Consider the following 24422-nt stretch of genomic DNA (forward strand, 5'->3'; position numbering starts at 1 on the left):
AACAAAAGACAGTGGGTGGAGGGCCTGGCACCCAGTAGATGCTCAGTAAGTATCGGTCAACAGGTTGATGCCTGAACAAGTGACGAAGCTCAGAGAACGTGGTCTAGTAATTTTCCAGCTCCCCTGGAGGGTTTTTTTTTTTGGTCACAAAATCCTTTCTCTACGTGAAACCTTATTTGGAGGCTCAGTGGGCGAGATCCTAAGGGAAGGTCCTGACTGAGGCAGGGGTGGAGGCCCTCCGCCCTTAAGGCAGCCCCTAAAGCACTGCTAGAGAAGCCCAAATCCCCCCAGAACACATTTTGAAAATGCTGGTTTTTAGTCAAACGTTAGAGACAGACGTGGAGTGGAGGCTATTCAGAGAGACGCCAACTCTCCCCAAATCTCCCAGTGAGTGAGGGATGGGGGGACCGGCCCTGGTATCTCCGCAAGCCAGTTAGTGACGGAGCAGAGGTGGGAAAGCTTTGGTGCAAACTGAGGTGCAGAGAAGAGGTAGGACTCGCCCCAGGTTGAAGGCAACCCTGAAACGTCCAACTTCCCTAACGACACGTGGGGGGCTCCATCCCAGGGCCTGCTGGAAAGGGGGTGCGGGCTACGCACCGTGGTGGTGTAGGCGGCGTTGGGGTCGTCCTCCAGCACCCGCGAGAGCCCGAAGTCAGACACCTTGCAGACCAGGTTGCCATCGACCAGGACGTTGCGGGCAGCCAGGTCGCGGTGGACGTAGCCCAGGTCCGAGAGGTAGCGCATGCCGGCGCCCACTCCCCTGAGCATGCCCACCAGCTGCATGATGGTGAACTGCCCATCGTGAGTCTGCAGGGGGACGTGGCTTGGGCTTCAGGAAGGCTCTTTGCAGTTTACAAAGTGCCTCACTGCTTAGGAAGCATATTGCTGTTTAAGGTTTGTTCTCACGTCTCATTTACATTCACAGCAACCCTGAGAGGTAGGCAGGGGGGCAGTGACTGGTCATCCATTTTGCAGAAGGAGAAATGGAGGCCCAGAGAGGTTTCGCCCTGTGCCTAAGAGCACCCAGCAGATAAACGGCACGGCGAGGGCTGGGAATCTAGGGATTTCCACCACCACCCGCCATGCCTCCCAGCTGACTGGGGCCCTGGGTCCTCACAGAGGCACCCCTCTTAGCCTGTGTGCAGGACAGCGCATCAGGACCTGTGCAGCAGAGGGACTTCCACGTGATGGGGGGCTGAAAGGCAGTTTGATGGGCTGACCCTGAAGACCCCTCCCCACACCTGGCTCGCCCTTCCCCAGGTCTCTTGGGTCCAAGCTCTGGGGAGGAGGGGGTATCTGGAGGTCTCACATTATCTCCCACCACCCAGACTGAACTTCCCTCCCCCGGCCCAGGTGAAAGGAGGGGCGGGGCACGCACCCTCAGGAAGGTGTCCAGAGAGCCGTTCTCCATGTACTCGGTCACGATCATTGCCAGCTGGCCTGGGGAGGGCGACGGGGAGGAGGTGGCTACTGGTGGGGGGATCAGGAACATGTCCCCCGCGCCCCCGCTATGAGCTGCCAGGAGCTGGGCCAGCACCCAGGGCCCCAGGGAACGTAGGGTTTCCACTGGGGTTCCAGGCTCTGGGCCCCCTTCCCTGCCAAGTCATCTGGGGACCTGAGCCAGGCGGATGGGGCAGGGCAGGGTGGCCTGGGGATGGACCTAGAGCCCTGACCCCAGCAGGAGGGGCCCTGCAGGGTGAGGCTGCCGTCGCCTGGCACCTACCACGGGTGACGACACCTTCAAGGCGGATGATATTGGGGTGGTCAAACTGACCCATGATGGATGCCTCACTCAGGAAGTCCCGCCGCTGTCTCTCCGTGTAGCCGGCTTTGAGGGCCTTGATGGCCACGGGCATGTCCCGCTGCCCCGGCACCTGCAGACGCCCGTAGCAGACTTCCCCGGACTCTCCTGTGAACCCAAGTGAGGCAGGCAGGGGGTGGGCGGTGGGACCTTCCTCCCCTCACCCCAGACTCCGCACTCTCCCAGCCCCGCACACCCGAGTGTCTGGCCATGTGGGGCATCTTGGCTCCCGTGTCCCTCTGCACTGGTGTCCCTCCGCTGGGCACCCCCTGTGATGTCCCCACGCTCACAATCCCTGAAGCTCACCGGAGCCGATGATCTTCTCGATGTGGATTCTAGAGGCCTCGATCTCGCGGGTGAAACCGCGGCCCGCCCGGCCTGGCTCCTCGTAGGTGTGGGGTTCTGCATAGAACTGGGGCTCTGGGATCTTCCCCGGAGGGTGGTGCAGGGGCAGGAAGACGGGTGGAGGTGCTGAAGGGCCAGGAGAGAAGGGCCATCGGTGGGCCCCATGAGGACTTTCTCTCCCAGCATTCCCTGGGCCTGGGATGGGACTCGGGGTGGAGTGAGAAGTGTCTCCAGGAATCCCAGGACGTGGTGGCAAACAGTAGGTGCCCAATAAGTGCTTGCCACGTGAAAGCAGGGTCTCTGTGGAGTAGCTCTGGGGAGTTTGGGATTTCTCGTGAGTTCTGAGCCTGTCTGTCATTTTTCTGGGGTCACTTTTAGGGTCCTTAAGACCTTTCTCAATTGTCCTAGGGTAGGAATGTGACCAAAAAAGGTCACATCACAGTGCCAACTCAGATTGATGGAAAGCGCTTCTCTAGAAGACTGTGTTAAGAAGGATTCTGAGACTGCATTCAGGCTCCATGGGAATCAGTACCATGATTGACTCTGCCGTGGGCAAAGAAGTGGGGCATTGAGGTAGGCGTCCCCATATTTGCCCTGTTTTCTGAGGTTTCTGCAGGGTCCTGAAAAAGTTCTCTGTAGCAGGGGTTCTTGTCCAAGAGCATATGACCCCCCAAAGTTGTATGTGGGTCTCGGGTCTCTGTGACAGCCCGCTGTCTCTCTCTGGGGCTCTAGTCTTTTCTGTGGGCACCTTTCTCCTTCCCACCTGCGCCACCCCCAGACCGGCACTGGTTACTACTGTGACCTCGTCTTTTGCATCCAGATCCCCGGGCCCTGCACTCACCCTGCCCATTCTGATAGTGCATCTTCTCTTCGTCCGAGTGCTGGAAGGCCTTACTGTAGCCGCAGTGCCTGTGGAGGGTGGACCGTCCCTGGCTTCAGCCCTGACCCTGTTCAGGGACACGTCCAAACTCCTCCCTTCTACACCCTTTCCCCTTTCAGGTCAGCTTCTGCCACCCCAGTCCCTGCCCCTGCAAGGGGGGAGTCCCAACCTCAGGCTCTCAACCCAGCTGAACTGTGACACTCTTGACATTTACAAACACCATATAATTTACAGAGTCAGTCCACTTGGCCCTCACAGCAAAGTCTATGGCATTATTGGCTCAATGTTACACGAAAGCACCCCTGGTAGAGGGGCTGGGAGATGAGGCTTCTGATGCCAACTCCGCCGTGTGACCTTGGCAAGCTCCTTCCCTTCCCTGGACCTCAGTTTCTCCATCTATGGATGATCTTTCCAATTCTCGCTGAGTGGGACCCTAAGCCCACACCACCTCCCTCTGGAACAGAGTGGGAGGGGGAGAGTAAGTAAGAGCATGGTCTTCAGTTTTAACAGACCTGGGTCCTGTCCCAGTTCTGACACCTACTTAGTCGGTGGGCTGGTTTAGGGGTGCTGTGTGTCTGAAACACGTCTGAGTGGAGATGGGAGTGGGCAGCTGGACCTCAGCGGAGAGGCCTGTGCTGGTGACACACTTGGGGGATGTCAGCATGAAGGTAGAATTCAAAGCCATGGGCCCTGAGAAGGTCACTCAGGCAAGATGGAGCTGGGTAAGTAGGAAAGAGAAAAGGGTCCCAGACCAGCCTGGGGTCCTCCAGCTTTCAGGAAGTTGTGCAGAGAGAAGGGGCTGCCGGAGATGGAGGGCAGGCCAGACAGGTGGATGGAAAGTTGGGGGTGGGGGGTGAGCCGGACATGGAAGGCAAGAGAAAAGCGTTCCAAGAAGGAGGAAGGAAGAACAGGTGTATCTGTAAGTGAGCCCAGGCACAGGGGATCACTGGCTCAGAGGGGCTGGGGGCAGGCAGGAGACACAGTGCTCCGGGGGAGGGGTTTGGGGCGGCTGGGGGCCAGGACCACCCACCTCTTCTTGCAGATGAGCAGGAGCAGAAGCACGACCAGGCCAGCGATGAGGGTCAGGCAGATCCAGACGATGGTCCGGGTGTCGTGGCGGGGACCTGTGGGGGGAAGCCAGGCTGGGGGGCCAGCCACTCAGCCCCGGCCTCAGGCCCAGAGGTCTGGCAGGCTTCCCGGGGCCAGGCCGCACCCTCCTCTGCCCCACCCTCCCCTCTACAAGTTTCCCCTTCAATATCCTGCTTTCCAACCTGGTGCCACCACTTCCTGGGACTGTGTAACCTGGGCAGAGTCACTAGACTTCTCTCAGCCTTAGCTTTCTCACCTGTAGTATGAGTCCAAAAATGCCTGTCCTGCCCGTTACTGTAACAGTGACAAAGCTGAATATACTGAGAGCTGCACATTCCAGTCAGTAACCCACATCCCTTCCAGGGATAGCCCAGTATTATCGTTAGTTGTCACATGAGAAAACTGAGGCCCAGAGAACTCAAGGAACTTACTCAAGGACACACAGTAAATGGGATGGAGCCGGGCAGGATTCCTACCTGGGCGGTCTCAACATGGTATCAGACCTAAGAGCACCTGAGACACACAAATGTCAAGGGGGTGCCAGGTTGAGGAAGGTCATCAACTCAGCCTTGAACCCTCTGTCTTAGCACTGCCCCCCTGGAGGGTGCTGAGTATAGGAGAAGACCCCAATGGGCTGGAGATGGGGGCAGGGGGTTCCCAAGCTTGAATGTGCCTCAGAATCACCCTGAGGGTATGATCAAACCAAAATTTCTGGGCCCCCAGCACCAGGGTTTCTGCTTCCGAAGGGCTGGGGTGGGGCCTGAGAATCAGCATTTCTGATAGCTCTCAGGGGCTGCAGCTGCTGCTGGTCCTGGACTACACTGTGGGAACCGCTGTTTTGGAGGCGGGGGGGGGGGGCGGTGCAGGGCAGGATGATACTGGGGAAAGGCACAGAGTTTGTCCCCAAGCTGACCAGGTTCAAGTCTTGCTCTGCTGGGTAACCTTGGGCAATTCGCTTTACTGCTCTGACCCTCATTTTCCTCACCTGTAAAATGGGGATGTGGATATTGCCAACTCACTAGAGGGTCTCTGGGACGATTATAAGGTTATCCTGCTAGCAAAGGGCACCATGATGCCTGCAAGTCACACTGATGCTCGGGGAAAGCCTGCATTAATGGGCTGTTATGAGCTCTGTCACCTCGGGCATGTAACTTTCCTTCTCTGAGCCTCAGTTTTTTCACCTGTAAAAATGCTGATCTGGCCCATGCACCAGCTCAGCATGCACTAGTTCCCCTCCTCTGACCACCACGACCCTGGCCCTGGCCCTGGCACCTGGCCCAGCTCCCTCGCCCTCCCCCTCCCTGCACTCACGGGGTTTCCCGGTCTCCACCTCCATGGCCTGGCTGAAGCGGCCGCAGCCAGCCGAGGTGCGGGCTCGGACCTGGAACACGTAGCGGGTGCCCGGCTTGAGGCCCGAGACGGTGGCCCTGGTGGTGACAGCCTTGAGGGTGGAGTAGCTCTGCATCTCCTTGTCCTGCCCGTGGGAGGGGTGGTCAGCCAAGGGTCCCCGGCCTGGTGGCCTCCCTCTTTCTCCCCTCCCTGTGGGTACCTTCTCGTAGTACTTGATCTCGTACTCCAGGATGATGCCATTGGGCTGCTCTGGCTCCTGCCACAGCAGCGAGACGCTGGTCTGCCCCGCCCGCTCCTGGCGGATCACCACCACCTGGGACGGGGCTGGGGCAGGGGGAGGGAAGGGAGCTCGGTCAGGTCAGATGGGTGGATGGGTGATGATGGGGACTGGCCTCTGTCTGCCCCTTCCTCAGGCCCCGCCCAGGGATGCCGGCTTGGGCCACACTGACCTTGCTAACTGTCCTGCCGCCGCCACAGGAGAGCCAGTACCCTCTGCTCCTCCTGGCAAATCATTGGCTGCCACCCTGGTCAGTTATCTGGGGTTGACACAGCCTGGCTCCCAACTGGGACGCTGGGGTGGGCTTGACCCAGATGAGGCCTGACCCCCCAACTTCCACTGTCTCCTCCTCCTCTCTGGCCAAGCCCATCCACTGGAAGCATGCTGGACCCCCACCAGCCCCATCAAGCAGCCGCACTTGTCGACCCTGAGGCCCCATCACCTGATGTCTCTGTCTCCGTGTCACCCACCCCCGCCCAGGGCCTGGTGTGCAGCAGGCTCTCAGGAGCACTCGAGGAAGGAGGAAGAAGAGGAGAAGGGAGGGGAAGAATCAAAGGAACCAATGCCCTCACTGCCTGGGTTTGGAGGGACATGAGCTGAGCCTGAGGCCCATGTGAACCCAAGTATTCTCAAAGTCACACTAGGTCACCCTTTGGCCCCCTTGTTCACTCCCTCATCCACCCATTCTCTCCCCCACTCCTGTGCTCAGAGCAATTACCCCTGAGGTGAGTCTGTTGGGAAGGGTCGGATGTCGACCCAGCCACAGCCAAACCGAAGGGACTGCCCTCAGAGCTGCAATCCAGTCCTCCCTGACCCCTCCAGCCGCAGGCCTCCTCTTCCCCCTCTGCTCACCCGAGTTCTGACCCTGCCCTACTCCTCCCGTGCCCCCCCACCTGCCCCATGTGGCCAGCTCTGGCCTCATAACTGGGCATCCTATCTCTCTGCACACGTGGGAGCTCCCTGAGGCAGGGACTGCACATAGTAGGTGCCCAATAAATGTTGCTGGATGATGCTGACATGAAAAATTAAGAAGCAACTCGAGAGTTAAGTTGGAGGGTGTGGTACAGGGGAGACCCCACCAGCCTGGGAATCAGGTCTAGCTTCATACCCCGGCCCGTCTCTTGCTGGCTGGGCCCATGACTGCCTCTGGGCAGTTTCTCCGCCCAGAAAGTGAAGCTGGTGGGCACCAGCTGCCAGGCGGAGGTGAGGATCAGAGAAGACCACTGTATGTGTGGGACAGACAGCAGTGCCAGGAACACGTGGGTGCCTCTTAAAAACCAACAAATTTGCAAGGCAGGAGGTGCTGTGTGAGTGGGGCAGACACAGAGGGAGACTGGGGCTCAGAGGTGGGAGGGAAACAGGGCAGAGCACCAGAGAGGGCTCCAGGGAGGAGGGGGTTGTAGGCAAGAGGCTACGGGGAGGCACGGGGAAGGGGAGGGGCAAGTGGTCTCTGAGGACAGACCTCTCCCATTTGCTCAGGGCTGCTGTCTGCCCCAGACCCCCAGCCCAGAGCTGTGGGTGTCCACTGGATCATCCCCCTAGAATTTCCTGAATGACTCCCACGTGCTGGGCAGTGGGCTAGGACCTGGGGATACTGCAGTGCCCAAGACAGCCCTCAAGGAGCTTATGGTCTAGTTAAGAGAGACAGAGTTAATAAGAGAACAAATCAATGCATAATTACAGGTATGCTAGGTGCCATGAAAGACATGAAGAGGGTGCCGTGATGGAGAGGACCTTACGTCTGCAGGGGGCCAGGAGGGAACTGGGCCATTTCAGCTGAGGTGGTCAGGGTGGGCCTCCCAGAGGTGGGGGACAGCTAACCGAGGACTGAAGGAGGCAGCGAGGGGAACGTCACGGGGAGGAGCACGTCATTCCGACCGAGAGGCAGGGCCAAGGCCCAGGGCAGGGAAGGGCTTGGTGTGTCCAAGGATGAGGACCAGAGGCCAGTGTGGCTGGAAGGGAGAGAGCCCGGCGACAGTGGATGGGGTGAGGCTGGGGAGGTGGGCAGGGGAGGGTCCGATGGGTCCCGTGAATCATGGTGCAGGGTTGTCCAGGCAACATGTGATGGCTGAATTGTGTCTCCCTCCCAAAATTCATCTACTGAAGCCCTAACCCCCAACACGATAGTATCTGGAGATGGAGCCTTAAGGAGATAATGAGGTTTAGATGGGGGCCCTCATGATGGCATTGATGCCTTTCTAAGAAGAGACACCAGAGAGTTCTTTCTCTCTTTCCTTCTCTCTCTCTGCCATGTGACGACACAGCGAGAAGGCAGCCGTCTGCAAGCCAGGAAGAGGGTTCTCACCAGGAGCCAAATTGGCCGGCACCTTGATCTTGGACTTGTGGCCTCCAGAACTGAGTGGTAAATGTCTGTGCTTTAAGCCCCAGTCTATGGTATGTGTATGGCAGCCTGAGCTGACTAGGACCGAGGGCATGTGTGCGTGTGGGGTGGAGGGGTCGGAGTGTGGAGGGGGTCACGCTGAAGGGAGACCCAGTGGGACTGGCTGGTGGGTGGACGAGGCACGAGGGAGGGAGAGCCAAGGATGATGGCTGGGTTTGGGGGCTCAAGTAACCCCACGAACAGTGGTGCCACGTCCTGAGATGGGGGCCTGGGGAAGGGGCTGGTTTGGGGGTTCTGTGTGTTTGAAACACATCGAGTGGAGATGGGAGTGGGGAGCTGGGCCTCAGGGGAGAGGCCTGTGCTGGTGACACACTTGGGGGACGTCAGCACAAAGGTGGAATTCAAAGCCGTGGGCCCTGATAAGGTCACTGAGGCAAGATGGAGCTGGGTAAGTAGGAAAGAGAGGAGGGTCCGGACGTGCCTGGGGTCCTCCAGCTTTCGGGAAGTTGTGCAGAGAGAAGGGGCTGGTGGAGATGGAGAAGGACAGGCCGGAGAACTGGATGGAAAGTGGGGGGTGGGCTGGGCATGGAGGCAAAAGAAAAGTACTCCAAGAAGGAGGGAAGAAGAGCGGGGGGTGGGAGGGTGGAATGCCCACCGCAAACTGAATTTCTGGGGACAGGTGGGCAAAGGCACCCGACTGGAGGTGCCCGAAGAGGCCCACAGAGGAGAGGACGCAGATGTGAGGGCAAGACAGCTCTTTAAGGAAGCTTCCACGTGAAGAGAAGTAGTCTCATGGCTGGAAGGGCGTGCGGGCTCACGGGAGGCTATTCTTTTTAATGATAGAGCACACGGAGAAGTGTGAGGGCTGCAGGTTCTCTGCTCCGCCCTCCGCCCCTGACCAGCCGGACACCTGTCTCGGCCCCCCAGAGACACGCGGGCAGGGGCGGGGCCTGGCACCACGCACAAGGGCCTACTCCCGATTGCGTCACTAGCACCGAGCAGAGAGCGTGGCATCTCACAGGTGCTGCACAGGTGCCAGAGGAATGAGGGTCTCTTGGGATGATGGAGCCCTGGCATCAGGGAGCGGGTACCCTGGGTTCAGGGTTGGGAAGCCTATTTCACCTGGGAGTGAGACAGACCTGGGTTCGAATCCTGACTCTGCCACTTCTATGTGGTGACCCTGGCTGGCTCCGGGCCGCAGCTCCTCCTCTGTGACACGGTGGGAACGGAGTCACTGAGCCAGGCCTGCGTGGTGTTGGGAGGAGACGGGGGTGAGGAGCCACAGGGCACGTGCCAGGGGGGCTGTTAGCAGGGAAAGTGCCGCAGGCGGCTCTCGGGTCAGGCTGCCACTCGACAGGCAGGACCCACCAGAATTTGGAAAGAAAGGGGCTAACTTCAGTCCAACAACTGGCTAGAAACAGAGAGATAAGTGGTTGTCGTCCAAACCAGTATGACCAAATCCATCCCAGGGGCAGCAGTGGCAGCTGTTCTGGAAAATGATAATCAGAGTGATTTGATATTTTAATGACATTTATTGAGCACATACCGTGGGCCAGGTACCGGGCTAAGCATTTTCATTTCCTTCATTTAAGCCTCAGTAACAGGGCAGGTATTATTACTCCTATTACAACAGGGAGGAGACAGAGGCAGAGAGGGAAAATCCTAGAACCCAGGCCTGGGATGGCCATGCTAGCCTGCCTCTGTGCTTTTTGGTTTCCTTCCACTTATAGAACATGTTTCACTTTTCTAAGGGTGCAAAGCCTGGAGCTCAGAGTCCTGGTGAGGAAGGCGGAGCCCAGAGAGGCAGGCACTTGGCCAAACGCCACAGCAAGTTGGCGCAGTGCTCGGATGCCGGGGAGGACGAAGGGCCCGGGAGCTGGGAACGGGCGTCTCCGCCTACCTGCCTGGTTCGTGGTGATATTGACGACGGCAGCCCGGCGGGGCTCTGGGCTCAGGTCAGACACACCGTTGACAGCCTCGATCCAGAAGGAGTAGTTCATGTGGGCCAGCAGGTTGGCCACCAGCAGGCTGGCCTGCACCAGGCTGGTCTGCTGGGGCACAAAGCGGGTGCTGCTCCCGCATGTCTCGCAGTGGCCCAAGGCCCAGGGGCAGCGGCGGCACACGGCATTGTAGGTGATGTCACTGCGGCCGCCCCGGTCCAGTGGAGGGGCCCACTCCAGGGTCACAGAAGTCCCATTCACGCTGGAGATCAGATTCACTGGTGCCGAGGGGGGGCCTGGAAAGCAGAGAATGACAGGTGGGCGTGGAGGGCACGTATTTGGGCTGGTCTAGTCTCCCCCATCAGATCAGGGAAGGGCTGTGGTTTCCCCATGATACACGGGGCTCCCTAAGGATAAGGGCACACCTACTCCATCCTCTGGAAGCTCCCCGAGGGCAGAGGCAGTGTCTCTGCCGTCAGATTGCGAGCACAGTCAGGGTCTGGGCACAGAAGCCACCCTTCCCCCACCCCATGTAGCACCACCCGGATCCTGGGGTTTGTGCTTCACAAAATTTTCATCCAGAGCTGGGGAGAGACTGCACATAGCAGCTACCCTGGGTGTGAGATGCCCCAGTCATCTGCATCCCCCACTCCACTCCTTAACCCCCTGGCTGGACTTAATGTAAATGACACCGAACACTGTGGTGGAGAAAAGCAGAGCTCCGTGTGCCAAGTGACCCCTCCCCACTGCCCCAGGATGGGAGCCCCAGTCTGGGCAGCACAAGGACACTGGAGAGAGGGGTGGGGCTGGGGGCTGGGAGTTCGGGTAGGATCCTGGGGGTGGGGATTTGAATCAGGAGGGCCTGAGGGGCGATGGAATTCCAACTCTCAGAATCCTAAGCTGGGAATCTTAGATCTTAAGAAAACAGAATTGTAGAATCTCAGAATCATAAAGAACCTTAGACTCTGCAGGGTATGGAATACTAAAAGCCTAGTCTTTTACAGTCTTAAGATTCCTAGAACTGGAGGGCACTGGATTGTGGATTTGGAGAGAAACTGGAGTCCAGCCAGCTGAGTGCAAATGCTCGTGACCTAGAGCTGGGCTCACCTGGCCTGAGGAGCCCAGAGCAGTCACCATGCCCCTCAGCAATCCTTTCTGCCCCAGCAGGTCCTACATGGGGCAAAGGCACACGTCTGGGAAGAACAGGGGAGGCAGGGAGGGAGGGAAGAAGGGTTTACTTGTGCGCGCGGCTGTGGTGTGGTGTGTGTATCTGTGTAGTGTGTGTGTGTGTGTGTGTGTGTGTGTGTGTGTGTGAAGTGTGTGTGTGTGTAGCAATGTGAATACACCTGGGCCCTTACCTGCCCTGTGCAGGGGGTCTGGGGCTGGGTGGTGATGGAAGTTGGGGGAGGGGGAGATGGAGATCAGGTTGGGGTAAATTCTGGGGCAAAACCCATCAGCACCGAGTAAAGTACCCCTCACCCCGTCACAAGAGCCCAAGGCTGGTGAACAGGGTGGGCTCAGCTGGCTGCAGCTCCTCCCCAGCGGGGGTGGGAGGGAGAGGCCCCTCTGGGCCAGCGGAGAGGAGGCCATGCAGGAGCTGCATCAGCAGAAATGCCAAGACAGTCACGCAGCCCTGCAGGCACGGCGCCAGAGTCGCTCAGCGTCCCCTCAGGTACGGGGCATGCGCGCTGCTGCCTCACCCTCTCCAGGCCACACGTCCCCTGCGGGGCCAGGTGTGCTCATGCTGAGCTCACAAAGCAGGCTCGTTCAAGCTCCACGGGGACTCATGAGTCCGTTCCAGGTACCCAGATGCACACACACGTGTGCACACACCCCTCTAAGAACACTTTACACACGTGGGCACAAGCACTTGAACACTCACACTCTATGCAGGCATCTTCTGCATGAACTGCTACCGACAAGGACACACACAGTCACAAGTGCTGTAGGCCTCCCAAGGCACACACAGAATCCGACACACAGCAGCCACACCCACTCCACATACACAATCATGCACACACTCCCCCCACACACTAAAGCAGCTCCCCGAATTCAGCAGCCCCCACCAGTCTCTCAGGGATGGCAGTGATGCGGGGCAGGGGTGGGGGCGGCTCCTCTGATGCCCGCCTTGCCTCACAGGCAGTCCCCCAGCCCCCAGGACACTGGCATGACCGTTGGGTCAAAAGGTGACCAAAGCCACCTGGTGCTGGGAAGGGCATGAGTCCAGTTCTGTCCTGCCCTTTGGAGCAGAGAGGAGAGACCGAGGGAGGAATGGAAAGATTTCCCTGGAGAGATGGCAGGTGACCTATGACAAGAAGCTGGGAGCCCAGAGAGGTCAAGGCCATTGTTGAGGGGTCAGAGTCACCCCCCATCCCCAGACTGGCCCCTGGCCCATGAGAGCCACCTGTCCCTGCCTCACCCGCTGAGACCTGGCTCCCTGGGAGCTTGAGGGGCCGAGCATGGGGTCCTAGCCTAGTCTCGAGGGTTCTGGGGCCACGGGGTGGTACTCACGGGTGCAGGCTGCAGACGGTGGGTCCAGGGCTGCACGGAAGTAGCTGAGGTCGCAGCGGCAGGCCTGGGCGGCAGGGGCTGCAGAGTGGCTGTGGGGAGGGCAGCGGGCGCAGAGCTGGTCCCCGGGGGCTGACTTGTAGAAGCCCAGCTCACAGGCTGTGGAAGAGAAGGAGGCTTCAGGTGAGCTGGCCGGCCACCCTGACGGGCCTCAGGGACAGCTCTCTGGCCCCGGGGCTCCTGGGGGGGTCCCCTGAGGGACAGAGGTGCAGACCTTCAGCATCATCCGTTCCTACTCTCATCTGCAGATGGAGGGACTGAAGCTCAGAGAGGGCCTCTGACTTACACAGGGTTGCACAGCAAGTCGGAGGCAGAGCTGAGGCTGGGACCCTGACACCTGAGTCCCAGCCCCATAGTCTGCACAGGGAGGAGCCTCTCTGAATCCCCCTGGCCGGGCCTCCAACGGCCCCTCCCACCCAGGCTCTGTCGTTCACAGGGCACTTGTCCTTGAGCGAGACACCAGCCTCAGGGGCAGGGGTCAAGGCTAAGAATCCGAGGGGGGCTGAAACCCCAGGGATGTGACCTGGGGACATGAAAGCCAGAGAGGGAATGGGGGTGAGGGAGGAACGTGACTGGAAGAGACGTGTGATGAGACCAGAGGTTCCCAAACACGGACAGACGTGGAACCATCCCTATAAAAACACAGACCCCAGCCCCATCACAGCCACTGAGTTAGAAGAGCCAGGCGTGGGGCCTCGGAATCTGTGTTTTACAAGCGCCCCGAACAATGCTGATTGTCCAGGAATTGCAGGCTCCTGACCCTCCCAGTCTCACCGTGGCTGACCTGATACGTTTCTCGTATCTGACCTTCTCTCCGGCCTCTGACACACACATCTTGCCCCTGATGACCACAGCAGCTTCCAAACCTGGCCCCCAGCCCCGCCTCCCCAGCCCCACTGCCCGCGAGATCACTCTTCCTTTAGCCAGTATCTATGAACACCTATTCTGTGCCAGAGACACAGCCGCGAACAAGGTCCACATAGTGTCTGCCCTCAAGAAGCTGGCATTTTTCAAGGCGGCAGGGGGAGACACAGTAAATGAGGCTGTGATCATTTCCAGAAGGAAATAAAGCAGAGGATGTGGCAAAGGGTAAATGGTGGGAGGAGCGACCTTCCCTGAGAAGGTCTTTGAGTTGTGGCCTAAAGACTGAGAACGAGTCAGCCATGCAGGGAGTGCAGATGTTGTGGGTTGAGGGACTCTCTAAAATGACACTGCTGCTGGGCCAAACCCTCACAGGCTCCCCATGGCCTAAACAATAAAGCCTGGTGTTCAAAGCCTCCCTGCAGCCTCCTTCAGTGCCACTCCCTCTCCCTCAGGCTGAACTAAAGGACTGGCCATTCCCCACACTCAGGAGTTGTTTCCTGTCTCGGGGACTTTGCACATGCTGTGCCTTTTCTCTTTTGTCACCCTGTCGAATTCTTTCAAGATTCATTTTAACTGTGTCTTTGATGAAGCCTTTCTGGACTGATCCACATCTCCACATGTACACACACACACACACACACACACACACACACACAGAAGCAGCCCCTCCCCTCCCCATCTTTGCATCCCTGTTCGGTCTCACCACCTGCAACATTATGGCTGTACTTTTTCATCTGTGTCTGACTCTCTCTCCTTGTGGGTAGATCCTTGTGAATAGGGCAGGGCCGCCTTATTCATCTCAAAGTTCCTAGGGTCTGGCTCAGGGTAGAAGTTGTCAACACTGGTGGGAGTTTTCAAAGTGAGCTAATCCGGCCATTATCTGCTCTGGGCAGAAAGACAACCCAGGGGTTCAGGAGGACCAAATGCCGCCCAGCCGGGCAGCTCCCAGCTCCATCTGTGGAACTGAACCACTCTGCCACGGGGACCACCAGGAAACTCACTGGGATCTCTCTCCGCTAAGTCCCGTTCTAGAAAACTCAGTGCTTGAGAGAAGCTTCATTTGCAAAGATATGTCATTTATTTGACTGTACCTCTTTATCATAATAGCTAAAATTAGGTTAATTTGTAAAATTCTACAAACTTGAGAGAAAACCTGAAATCAGGAGAAATGATGATGCCCTTAAGTTGCTTCCCAGACTCAGAGGCCGTGGAGCCGGAAGGGGCTTATAGGTTGGGAAGTCAGCGAGAATGTGCCTCAGTTTTGAGACCTCTTTCCTGCCCCCTGGGGAGACCCCAAGAGGGCTCAGGCCTGACTGGGGGCTGGGTGCTTGGGGTTGTGGGGAGGGTCCTAGTTGACACCCTGTGATCTCCCCTCCTCTTCCCAGAAGCCCCCCGGGGAGGCCCAGTCCCGGGGCACAGCCTGAGAGCTTCCTTCTGAGCCCAAGAAGCAGACAGGGGAAACAGGCTTTGCGCTTCACCAGCAAACATTTATCGAACCTGTGGCTGAACTGAATGACACTCTTCCTCACTGTACTGATTAGGTCCATCTTGATCAACATCTCTGGAACCGTTTGCTTATTCTGTCCCTTATTTATTCCTTCACCCAAATTTACTGAGCCACGGACCGGACGTAAATAAGAGCTAGTGCTGCTTTCAAGGAGCTGTCAGAGCAGTGGGGGGCAGATCAGGACACATGCGGTGCCATCTTGGTGTGATGCGTGGCACGACATGACAGCCTTTGTTTTTTGAGTCCCTGACCGTTCAGAGTTCTGCTGGTCCTCAGGTGTTAAAGGGCAGAAACTTGGGAGCAGGCTGCCTGGGTTCCTTTTCTTTTCCAGCCCCTTCCCCCAGGCTAAGTGACATTAGGCAAGTCGCTGGGCCTCAGTGTCTTCATCTGGAAGATGGGGACAATAATAGTTCCCACCTCCGAGGGCTGTTGTGAGGATGACGAGAGTGAATACACGTGAATTCACACGAGCACAGCGCCTGGCACTCGTCATTACCACTGTACGCAGTCAGCATGAATACATCTGTTTGGCAGAGAGGAAACAGAGGCTGGGGAGCTTGCGTGCCTCGCCCCAGGGTCCCCGCCGAGCCAGGATGCAAACCCCAGCCTTTCCCCCACCAGCCTCTCAACACCCGGCCTCTGCTTAGAGACGGCCCCGCCATCCTGCCACTTCACCGGTGGGCGGTTCTCACACGCTCCGCTAATACCCATATGGCTATAAAGTGTCAAGGCTAGATTAATCCGCTCAATGAAAATAAAATAATCTTGAATAAGAATACTAATCACCAGGCCTCAGGGAGCCCGGAGACCTGGAGGCAGAGCCGGGAATTAATGGCCGAGACAGATGGAGCGTCTCTGGGCTGGGGCCCGGCCCTGCCCGTCGACCCAGGGCACTTCCGGAGTCTGCAGTGCCCGGTGTCGGCCGTGCGCCAGGAGGGGCTCCCGCCCCTGCCGAGGGCACCTTGCCCAGGCCGCCTGTCAGGCCGGCAAGCTGACGGAGACCCTGGCCACCTCTCTCCTCTCCCCCACGAAGAGCTTGAGATTTGACAAATAAGGTGTCTGCCAGTGGCCGACCAAAGGAAATTAATTCTAAATCAGATTTTGAACATAGTCAGGAAGGCAAAAGAGCTCGTTGTTCACGCTGCCCCTCCGAAATGAGATGCTCTGATATTTATAGAAAGATGATTAGGGCCACAGAGGGTGGTTTATATTTTGTGTCCAGGTGACAGAAAGGACGGCAGCCAGGACTTGAGACTCTGGGGGCTGCTCTGTTGGGCGATGCTCTGAGAGGTCCTTCCTCTCTCTGGAGGGGGTTGGGGGGGGGATGCAGCCACGTGTTGGGGGAGGTCACTGGGTCAGAAACTGGGTAGTGTGGGGAGCTTTCTGGTCAGGGGGTTGGGAGATGTGGGATTCAATCAATCCCTCCTAGCTGTGTGCCCTTGGGTCAGTCACTTCACCTCTCTGGGCCTCCATTTCCCCACTGGTAAACTGGACTAGCTCCACGTGGCTCTGACATTCTTCCGTGGGTCCCTGAGGCCCAAGTGCGGTCTCCATAAGGATTCTAAAAAGCCATGTGATTGGGCTGGTCCCCTCTCCTGGGCTTTACTGTCTTCTCCGTAAAAGCAACTGCTGCCCAGTCACTTCTGAGGGGAGCCTTGAGGGTGAGACTAGCGACATGGGAACCTGGCAGCTGGGAGGGTGGCTCTTGCTATGGGCCTGGCCGCTGCCGCAGGCCTCAAGCTCTGGGTCCCTTCTCCTATCACTAGAAGGAAGGCGGAGGTGGGGGGCACTCGGGTTGGGGAAGCCGGGAATCCCTCTCCCAGCCCTGTTTGCTCAGACAGAACTGCCCGATGGAGAAGGCCAGGGCCCCTCGGGTCTCAGGAGGCCCCGCTCAGGCTGGGCAGGGGGCTCCAGCTTTGAGAGGCCATCTCAAGTAGCCCAGCAGAGGCACCCCCAGTCTGTGTCCAGCTCCTGCTCATCCCCCATCCTCTCCTACTCTCGGGCTACCCACTAGGGAGGGGTGGGGATGGGCGACACTGCAGGGTCGCTGGCCCAGGTCTCCCGTTCGGGGAGGGCCTCAGTTTTGCACCTGTGCTGTTTCTTCAAAGGAGGTTAACAGACAATCACAGAAGCCCGCCGACAGGGTTAAGAAAAGTCTCTCCTCGTGCGATTTAAAACCGGCATTCCGCCCCAAAACATCACTGCCTGCAGTGCACTATGAATTAATATTTTTTATAAAACCTGTAATTATCTTGCAACTGGCATAATTACGCTGCATTGTGATTTAAATGTAAAATTCAAAATATGCTGCAATTCCCTAACCCTGCTTTGGCATTTCTTCATTATTTTTTATTAACGTACCAGCAGCGTCAGGAAATGGGAGTGGCCTTGGCTTCTCCCAGCTCTGAGGAGGTCCCCCTGCTCAGGCCGTGGGGTTTCCACCAAGAGTCCTGCCCTTGATATGCTGTGGGTCCTTGGGCAAGACGCATTCCCTCTCTGGGCTCCACTTCCCATCTCTATCAAAAAAGGAGGCTGGAGCAGTACCTCTGAGTGAGGCCCCAACCCCGAAGTCAGGAGGACCAGTCTCCCTCCTCAGTGCAAGGATTCACGCTATACAAACAAGTGGCCTACTGTGCTCACTGGCTCAATCCAGGGTTGGGGGCAGCTGACCTTGAGCAGGTATCTACTGGCTAGCCCGCCCGACTGTTACATTTTATACTGTCCTGGTTACTAACCTTTTTAATGTTACCCCAGGGGGCTTCACAGAGAGCTTTGTGGGCAGAGGAAGCAGTTCAGGGCTCTGGAGTGAGACAACATGGGATCAGATCCCTACTCTGCCACTTAAGTTGAGGGGACTCAGTTTTTCATGTCTGTAAGATGGGGATGTAATACCTAGCTTAGAGGACTATTGTAAGGATGAGAAACCGTGAACTCCCCGAAGGCAGGGATGCCCTGTGTCTCTATCCCTGATGCCTGGGACACAGTAGATGCTCAACAGAATGCGTAACTGATATAATGTGTACTCAGTGCTCATTAGAGTGCCTGGCACATGGCAAACACTCAAAAAATTGTCACGAAGGGACTTTATATCCCCATCCGAATAAAGGGATGTTAGGAGCTGGCTCTAGCGAGGAATGCAGTCAGGATGGGCCAGGGATAGGTGAAAAGCCTACACACATGGCTCAGAGTAAGACAGACCTGACTCAGAGCCCAGCTCCACCTCTCACCAGCTCTGAACCTAAGCAGGACACTACCTCTTGAGCCTCAGTTTCCCCATCTGTAAAATGGAATTGTAATACCTGCCTTGCTACAACGAGCCAATGAATGGATGTGCTAGGAATCCCCTTGCAAGCTGTATGGGCAACAGGGATGTTTGTTGTTACTGTTACTACCCAGAGGGAAGTTGAGAAGTACAGGGATGTCTGTGAAGGAACCAGGAGAGGCTGGAGGCCTGGAGAGCCTGGAAAACTAGGCCACAGAGGGTAGAACAAATCCAGAAACAGGCAAATGTCACAGAAGGTGCTTTGGGGTTTAGGGTCCAGGAGAGTGAAGACTCGTGGCAGTTGGCAGTATGAAAAAAGATTTCTTAAGGAAATCAGAGAGCCCCAGAGAGGGGCCAGAAAGGGCCTGGTAGCTGGACAGAAGCATCTAGTCCTGGAGATCTCGGGGCAAGATAACTCCCAAGCTGGACCAGGTTGGACTCTGAAGCTACTTTGCACATCACCTGAAACTGTCAGCCTGTGTCCTGCTCAGTCCTGCGAGCACAAAGGCGCCTTCCTGCCGCCTAGGGCAGAGGGATGGTGCTGAGAGGCCTGAAGGTCCCTCTAACTGTGGTCTCAGGGCCTGTGTCGTACCAGCAAAGGGCTCAGAGGATATTTCTAGTGTCTTTCAGGGCCCCGTCCCAGTTTTCACCGAGGCTGTCTGGGGACAGACCCTAGTCTCTCTGATCCCTGCCCAGGAACATCTCCTCCCTCAGGAGAACCAATGGTCCCAGAAGCAGGCTTCACTGAGCTCTGAGTGGCTGAGCTGCCATGCGTCTAGTCCCTGGGGAGATCAAAGAAGGGCAACCAGGTGGAGACCACTAATCGCTGGGGCACCAGCTGTCTGCGCGCACCAGCCCTCCCAGTGTTCCTGGGCTGTCAGGATGCCTGGCTGCACTGCCCCCACATAGGGGTCTGCTGACCACACACACATGCACACAGCCTGGGCTCTGGATCCGGCTCCTGGTCTGTGACATGGGAACCCCAGCAGTACACCGTGGGAACAGGTGCTATTTCATGACCCAAGTGCTCCTGGCCGTCCCTTCCCCCACATCCCTGAACACAGGCAGGCTGTGACATACCCACCCCAGACAGTCCTCCCGGGGTGCCCCTGCCCGCATAACCTCACAATGGCCCTGTATGCCACACATTCGCCCTGAGCCCTGATTCCAATCCACACCTCCTCCTGCCCAACAGGTTAGAAGTTTAGTGGTTCTGAGCCCAGACTCTGGAGCCAGACTTCTGCGTTCAAATCATAGCTCTGCCACTTCCTAGCTGTGTCACCTTGGGCAAGTTGCTTTGCCTCTCTGTGCTTCAGTGCCCTCGTGTTTAAAGCCAGGATAATAGTAGTTCCTGTTTCGCTGGATGGTTGTGGGGATTAAATAAGTTAATACGTGAAAAGTGCTTAGAATAATGCTGGACATGTTAGGTCACATCACTGTTCCCTAGCACAGGTATGTACCCAATAGTATTCCCAATCGCACTGGTGCCCAGAGATGTACCTCTCTGGGTACATCACGATGCCCACGGAGGGTCCACCTGGCTGTGGTGTGTCTCCCTCCCCACAACACACACACAACACACACGTGGGTGGCCTGGTGACACAGGAACACTGGAGGTTCACGCATCTTCCCAGGTGCTGTGTGTACCACCCAGGAGCTTGCTGACTGTGCCAGCCCTGCTCCCCGGCCCCCAGCATCCCTGCCCAGACTGAGCCCAGCTGCCGGCCCACCCGCACAGAGGCGCGCTCACCCACACAGGCATCCCGCCGCTCCTCGTAGCCCGCGCTGCACACGCACTTGCCAATGGGCACCAGCCACTCGCCCTCGGCGCTGCAGTACATTTTGGGCGTGTCCCGCTCCTCGGAGTGACGCACGCACTGGCCCCGCACCTCCACCAGCGAGGATGAGTCGGCCCCCGTCACCGCCTCCGAGAAGGCGGCCAGGTTGCGCACCATGGTGGGGCACTTCTTGTAGTAGATGCGGAGAGACAGGATGGCAAGGCAGGCACCGATGTCCTGGAAGGCCAGGTAGAAGCCACGCTTGCTGAGGGGGCCCACACCTCGCACCTCTGTGTTGAGCTTGAGGCGCCGCACACCCAGGTCGGCCCCGGTGAAGCTCTCATCGGCCGCGATGGTATCGATTTTGAGGAACTGGCTCTCCTGTGTGCTGGCGCCCAGGTCACGGTCCGACTCCAGGTAGTAGAGGTTGAAGGTCTCCTTGCAGGTGCCCAGCACGCCGGGCATGCTGTTGCAGTCCCGCAGGGTGAACTTGATCTCGGCGTAGACGCGCCGGGCGCCATCGCGGGGCACCCAGCTGGTGCGCAGCCAGTTGTTCTGGTTGGGGCTCATGACGTTGCACACCTGGTATGTGTGGATGGGCCGGAAGGACTCGTCCACCTCGTTGATGGAGTCCCACTGTGGGCAGAGAGAGCACAGCCAGCTGAAACGAGAGGCAGCACCTGGCCCTCTCTCACCACAAGCCACATGCACTTGTGCTGGTGGCTTCCTGGGGAAGAAGACGGAATGTTCTGCAGCCTCGAGGAGCTGACCTTCCAGTGGACTGTCAACCAGATGCCATGCACCCTACAGAAGTGATCTCATAGAGTGTCACATCCTTCTGGGGAAGTGTTATTTGCTGCCTTTTCACAGATGAGGAACAGAGGGGCTCAGACATAGAGCCATGCGTCTGGGGTCACATAGCTAGTGAGTGATGGAGCTGGGACTGGAACTGATTACAAAGCTCTGACCTCATTTCTACACGGCTACTCCGTCACTCCCAGAGTGGGGTGACTTGCTTGGGGAAATCAGTGAGCCCACTGGTCCAGTTTCCATATCAGCTGCCAGAAGGACCTTTCTAATGCATGAACCTGACTATGTTGCACCCCCCGCCTCAAATCCTTCAGCAGCAACCCCTGCATTGGTGCTTGTTAAGTGACTGTCTGATGGATGGACTCCCTCTGCTTTGCTGTGTGTGATGTTCCCTCTGCCCCCAACCTAAGGCTGGGGGCTCACGGGCTGGCCTGGATCCCACACAAGGGGGGTACCAGGATGTGGGAAAGTTGAGTATGATTGCTCCTGTGCCAGGTGCTGGCCAGGAATCACTGATTTGGAAATAAACCAGTGACCATCACTGACACTGTCAACAGAGTGAAAAAGCAACCCACAGGATGGAAGAAAATATCTGCAAATCACATATCTTATATGGGATTAATATCCAGAATATGTAAGGAACTCCTACAATTGAACAACAAAGAACCAAACAGACCTGTTAAAAAATGGGCAAAGGACTTGAATAGACATTTATCTAAAGAAGATACACAGATGGCTAAATAGCACATGGAAAGATGCTCGACATCACTAAGCGTTAGGGAAATTCAAATCAAAACCACGATGAGATACCACTTCACACCCATTAGCTATTATCAAAACAACAGAAAATAACAAGTGTTGGTGAGGAACGCTGTGCATTGCTGGTGGGAATGTAAACTGGTGCAGTCACTGTGGAAAACACTATGGCAGTTCCTCAAAAAATTAAACATAGAATTACCATAAATTCGTCTTCTGGGTGTACTCCCAAAAGAAACAAAAGCAGGGGGGACTTCCTTGGTGGTCCAGTGGTAAAAGAATCCACCTTCCAATGCAGTGGACGTGGGTTCAATCCCTGGTCAGGGAACTAAGATCTCACATGCCGCGGGGCAACTAAGCCCGTGCGCCACAACTACTGAGCTCGCGTGCCTCAATGAGAGCCTGCACACAGCAACTACAGAGCCCACGTGCTCTGGAACCCATGTGCCACAACTAGAGAGAGAAAACCTGCATGCCACAACTAGAGAGAAGCCTGCGCGCTGCAACGAAGAGCCCTCGTGCCGCAACTAAGATCCAAAAAATACATAAATAAAAATAAAAATAAATAAATAAATATTTATTTATTTATAGGGACACAGAGATTTGCACACCCACGTTCATAGCAGCCCAAAGGTGGAAACACGAATGTCCATCAGTGGATGAACTGATAAACAAAATGTGTATATCTATACAATGGGATATTACTCAGTCTTAAAAATGAATGAAATTCTGACACTTGCAACAATGTGGAGGAACGCTGAGGACGTTATGCAAAGTGAAATAAACCAGACACAAAAGGACAAATCCTGTATGCTTTCACTTATTTGAGGTACTTAAGTCAGATTCCTAGAGACAGAAAGTAGAGTGGTACTTGCCAGGGGCCAGGGGAAGGGGGGCATGGGAGTTACAGTTTAATGGATACAGAGTTTCAGTCTGGGAAGATGAAAGAGTTCTAGAGATGGATGGTGGTGATGGTCATATAACAACGTGAATGTACTTAATGCCACTGAACTGTAGGCTTAAAAATGGTTAAGATGGTAAATTTTATGTTAAGCGTATTTTATCACAATTTTTTTTTTTTTTAAAAAAGAAAGAAATACACCAGAAATACTCCCTGCCCCCAAGCACCTCACATCCTCACAGACAAGGTGTGGAGGGTGACACACCAAAGGGAGTGGGCATGTAGGGTATGGCGAAACTTCCTGTAGGCTGAAGCAGGACCCTCTTTCAGGGATGGGAGGGACGAGCCCCAGCAGAAGCTGGGAAGTGTAAGCAATGTTCAGCAAGCCCAGTTTGGACACAGAAGAGTCATACTGAAGACACAGTGTTGTGAAATGATCCGAAAGTCGAGAGGCCTGGGTTCTGGGCCTGGGTCAGTCTCTAAATGGCTGTGTGACCTTGGGCAAATTGCTGCTCCTCTCTGGGCCCCAGCTTCCTCAGCTGCAGAATGCTGATCAGCCAGGAGCAGTCACTGTTGGGCTGAGTTCAGTGGACTCTGGAGGGTTCTGAGGAGGGGCTGGTGGCCAAGGGCAGAGGTGGGCGACAGGCTCTGGGTCCCTGTCCTGGCTCCACCAGAGATGTAGTGCCTTGATCTTCTCTCTTGGGCCTCTATGCGTATTGTCCTTGAACTAGAGATGCTACTGCTTAAGCAGGGGGTGGGGGAGGGGAGGAAGGAGGTAAAGACCATGCCTCACGGGGCTCTGAGAAACTGTGCGGTTCTGAGCTGTCCCACAAGCGCAAAAGTCGGGACTGTGGGCATCTCAAGTCTTTCCTGCCTGACGAAAGCCCCTCGGTCTGACTTCGTCTTGGCCAGTTATATGTGCCAGTCCTCAGTGCCCTTATCTGTAAGAGGGGCTCAGAAAGGCCCCACTTCAGTGAGGTTTGAGAGGATGAAAGGAGATGCCTACAAAGTGCTTAGCTTGGGCCTGGCACAGAAGGCACCCGAGGAATAGGACTGCTATGATGCTGAACTGGCAGCCTCTTCCCAGCCCACCCGTGCCTGCCTCTAGGGACCCCTGGGGAAGCAGTCCAGGGCGTGCCAGCCTCACCTGAAAGCCTGCGTGCCTCCTGCACCCCCCACCCCAAGAAGGACCCCCACGCTGCACCCCACTCTGCAGCCGGGGCTCTGGGCAGCACTGAGTCACATCTGGGGTTAAAGTCATTGTCACAATTAATGGAGCACCCAAGAGCCAGCCAGCTGCTCGCTGTCTGTTTCCTGCCAGGGACCCGGATAAATTAATCAGCTCAATCTGAGTCTGCTCCAGCCGCTCTACCAGTGCCAATGGCCTGGCTTAGCCCAGGGGCTGCTGCAGACACCCAGAGGGGCATAAGTTCCTGGAGGGTGGGAAAGGGCGGAATCAGCCCTGTTCTCCACCTGGGGCACTCCCACCCCAGCCACCTCTCTACCCACTGGCACACTCCTCCCCCAATCCCCGCCACCGCTCTGGAACTCTGTCCCCTTCCCGGAACAGAATGCAGCAAACCAGCTGTGCATCCCTGGGTATATCACATTCCCTCTCTGAGCTTTGGGCTTCTCATAGGTCAAAGCGGGTAGCTAATGCCTGCCCCTTTCATCTACTTCATCAAGCGAGACAATAAAGAGGAAAGTTCACGAATGGCTGTTAATTCACCAGGTAAGGTGGAGCAGTACCCAGTATGTGGAAGGAGGGGTCCAAAGAGAGGGGCGCAGCCGGGTAAAAAGCATGAGTTCTGGGGCCAGACTCCCCTGACCTTAGCAGAGATGCTTAAGCTCTCAGGGCGTCTGGTTTCTCTCCAGTACGATTGTCCATTTCCTGCATCATCTCACGGATGAAAACTGCTTGGAGCAGATTCTGTGATCATCCCTGTGTCATAA

At 56.6% G+C, this 24422-nt stretch overlaps 1 protein-coding gene across 2 annotated transcripts in view; it reads right to left on the minus strand.

Moving 5' to 3' along the window:
• The window catches only part of EPHA8 (EPH receptor A8), a 45326-nt gene that overhangs the window by 13320 nt on the left and 7584 nt on the right, over window positions 1–24422 (minus strand). The window contains exons 3-13 of one of the 2 annotated variants that reach the window (XM_082372639.1): window positions 19975–20638; window positions 12535–12690; window positions 9984–10319; window positions 5665–5789; window positions 5427–5589; window positions 4057–4150; window positions 2988–3055; window positions 2108–2272; window positions 1724–1909; window positions 1379–1440; window positions 598–807 (exon numbers count right to left, since the gene is read on the minus strand). In XM_082372639.1, coding sequence (XP_082228765.1) covers window positions 598–807; window positions 1379–1440; window positions 1724–1909; window positions 2108–2272; window positions 2988–3055; window positions 4057–4150; window positions 5427–5589; window positions 5665–5789; window positions 9984–10319; window positions 12535–12690; window positions 19975–20638 — 2229 coding nt within the window. Of the gene's footprint in view, window positions 1–597; window positions 808–1378; window positions 1441–1723; window positions 1910–2107; window positions 2273–2987; window positions 3056–4056; window positions 4151–5426; window positions 5790–9983; window positions 10320–12534; window positions 12691–19974; window positions 20639–24422 lie in introns of both variants that reach the window. The other variant, XM_082372638.1, reaches the window with a different exon arrangement.

The sequence above is a fragment of the Balaenoptera borealis genome (genome assembly GCF_965194805.1).
Source record: "Balaenoptera borealis genome assembly, chromosome: 1".
NCBI lineage: Eukaryota > Metazoa > Chordata > Mammalia > Artiodactyla > Balaenopteridae > Balaenoptera > Balaenoptera borealis.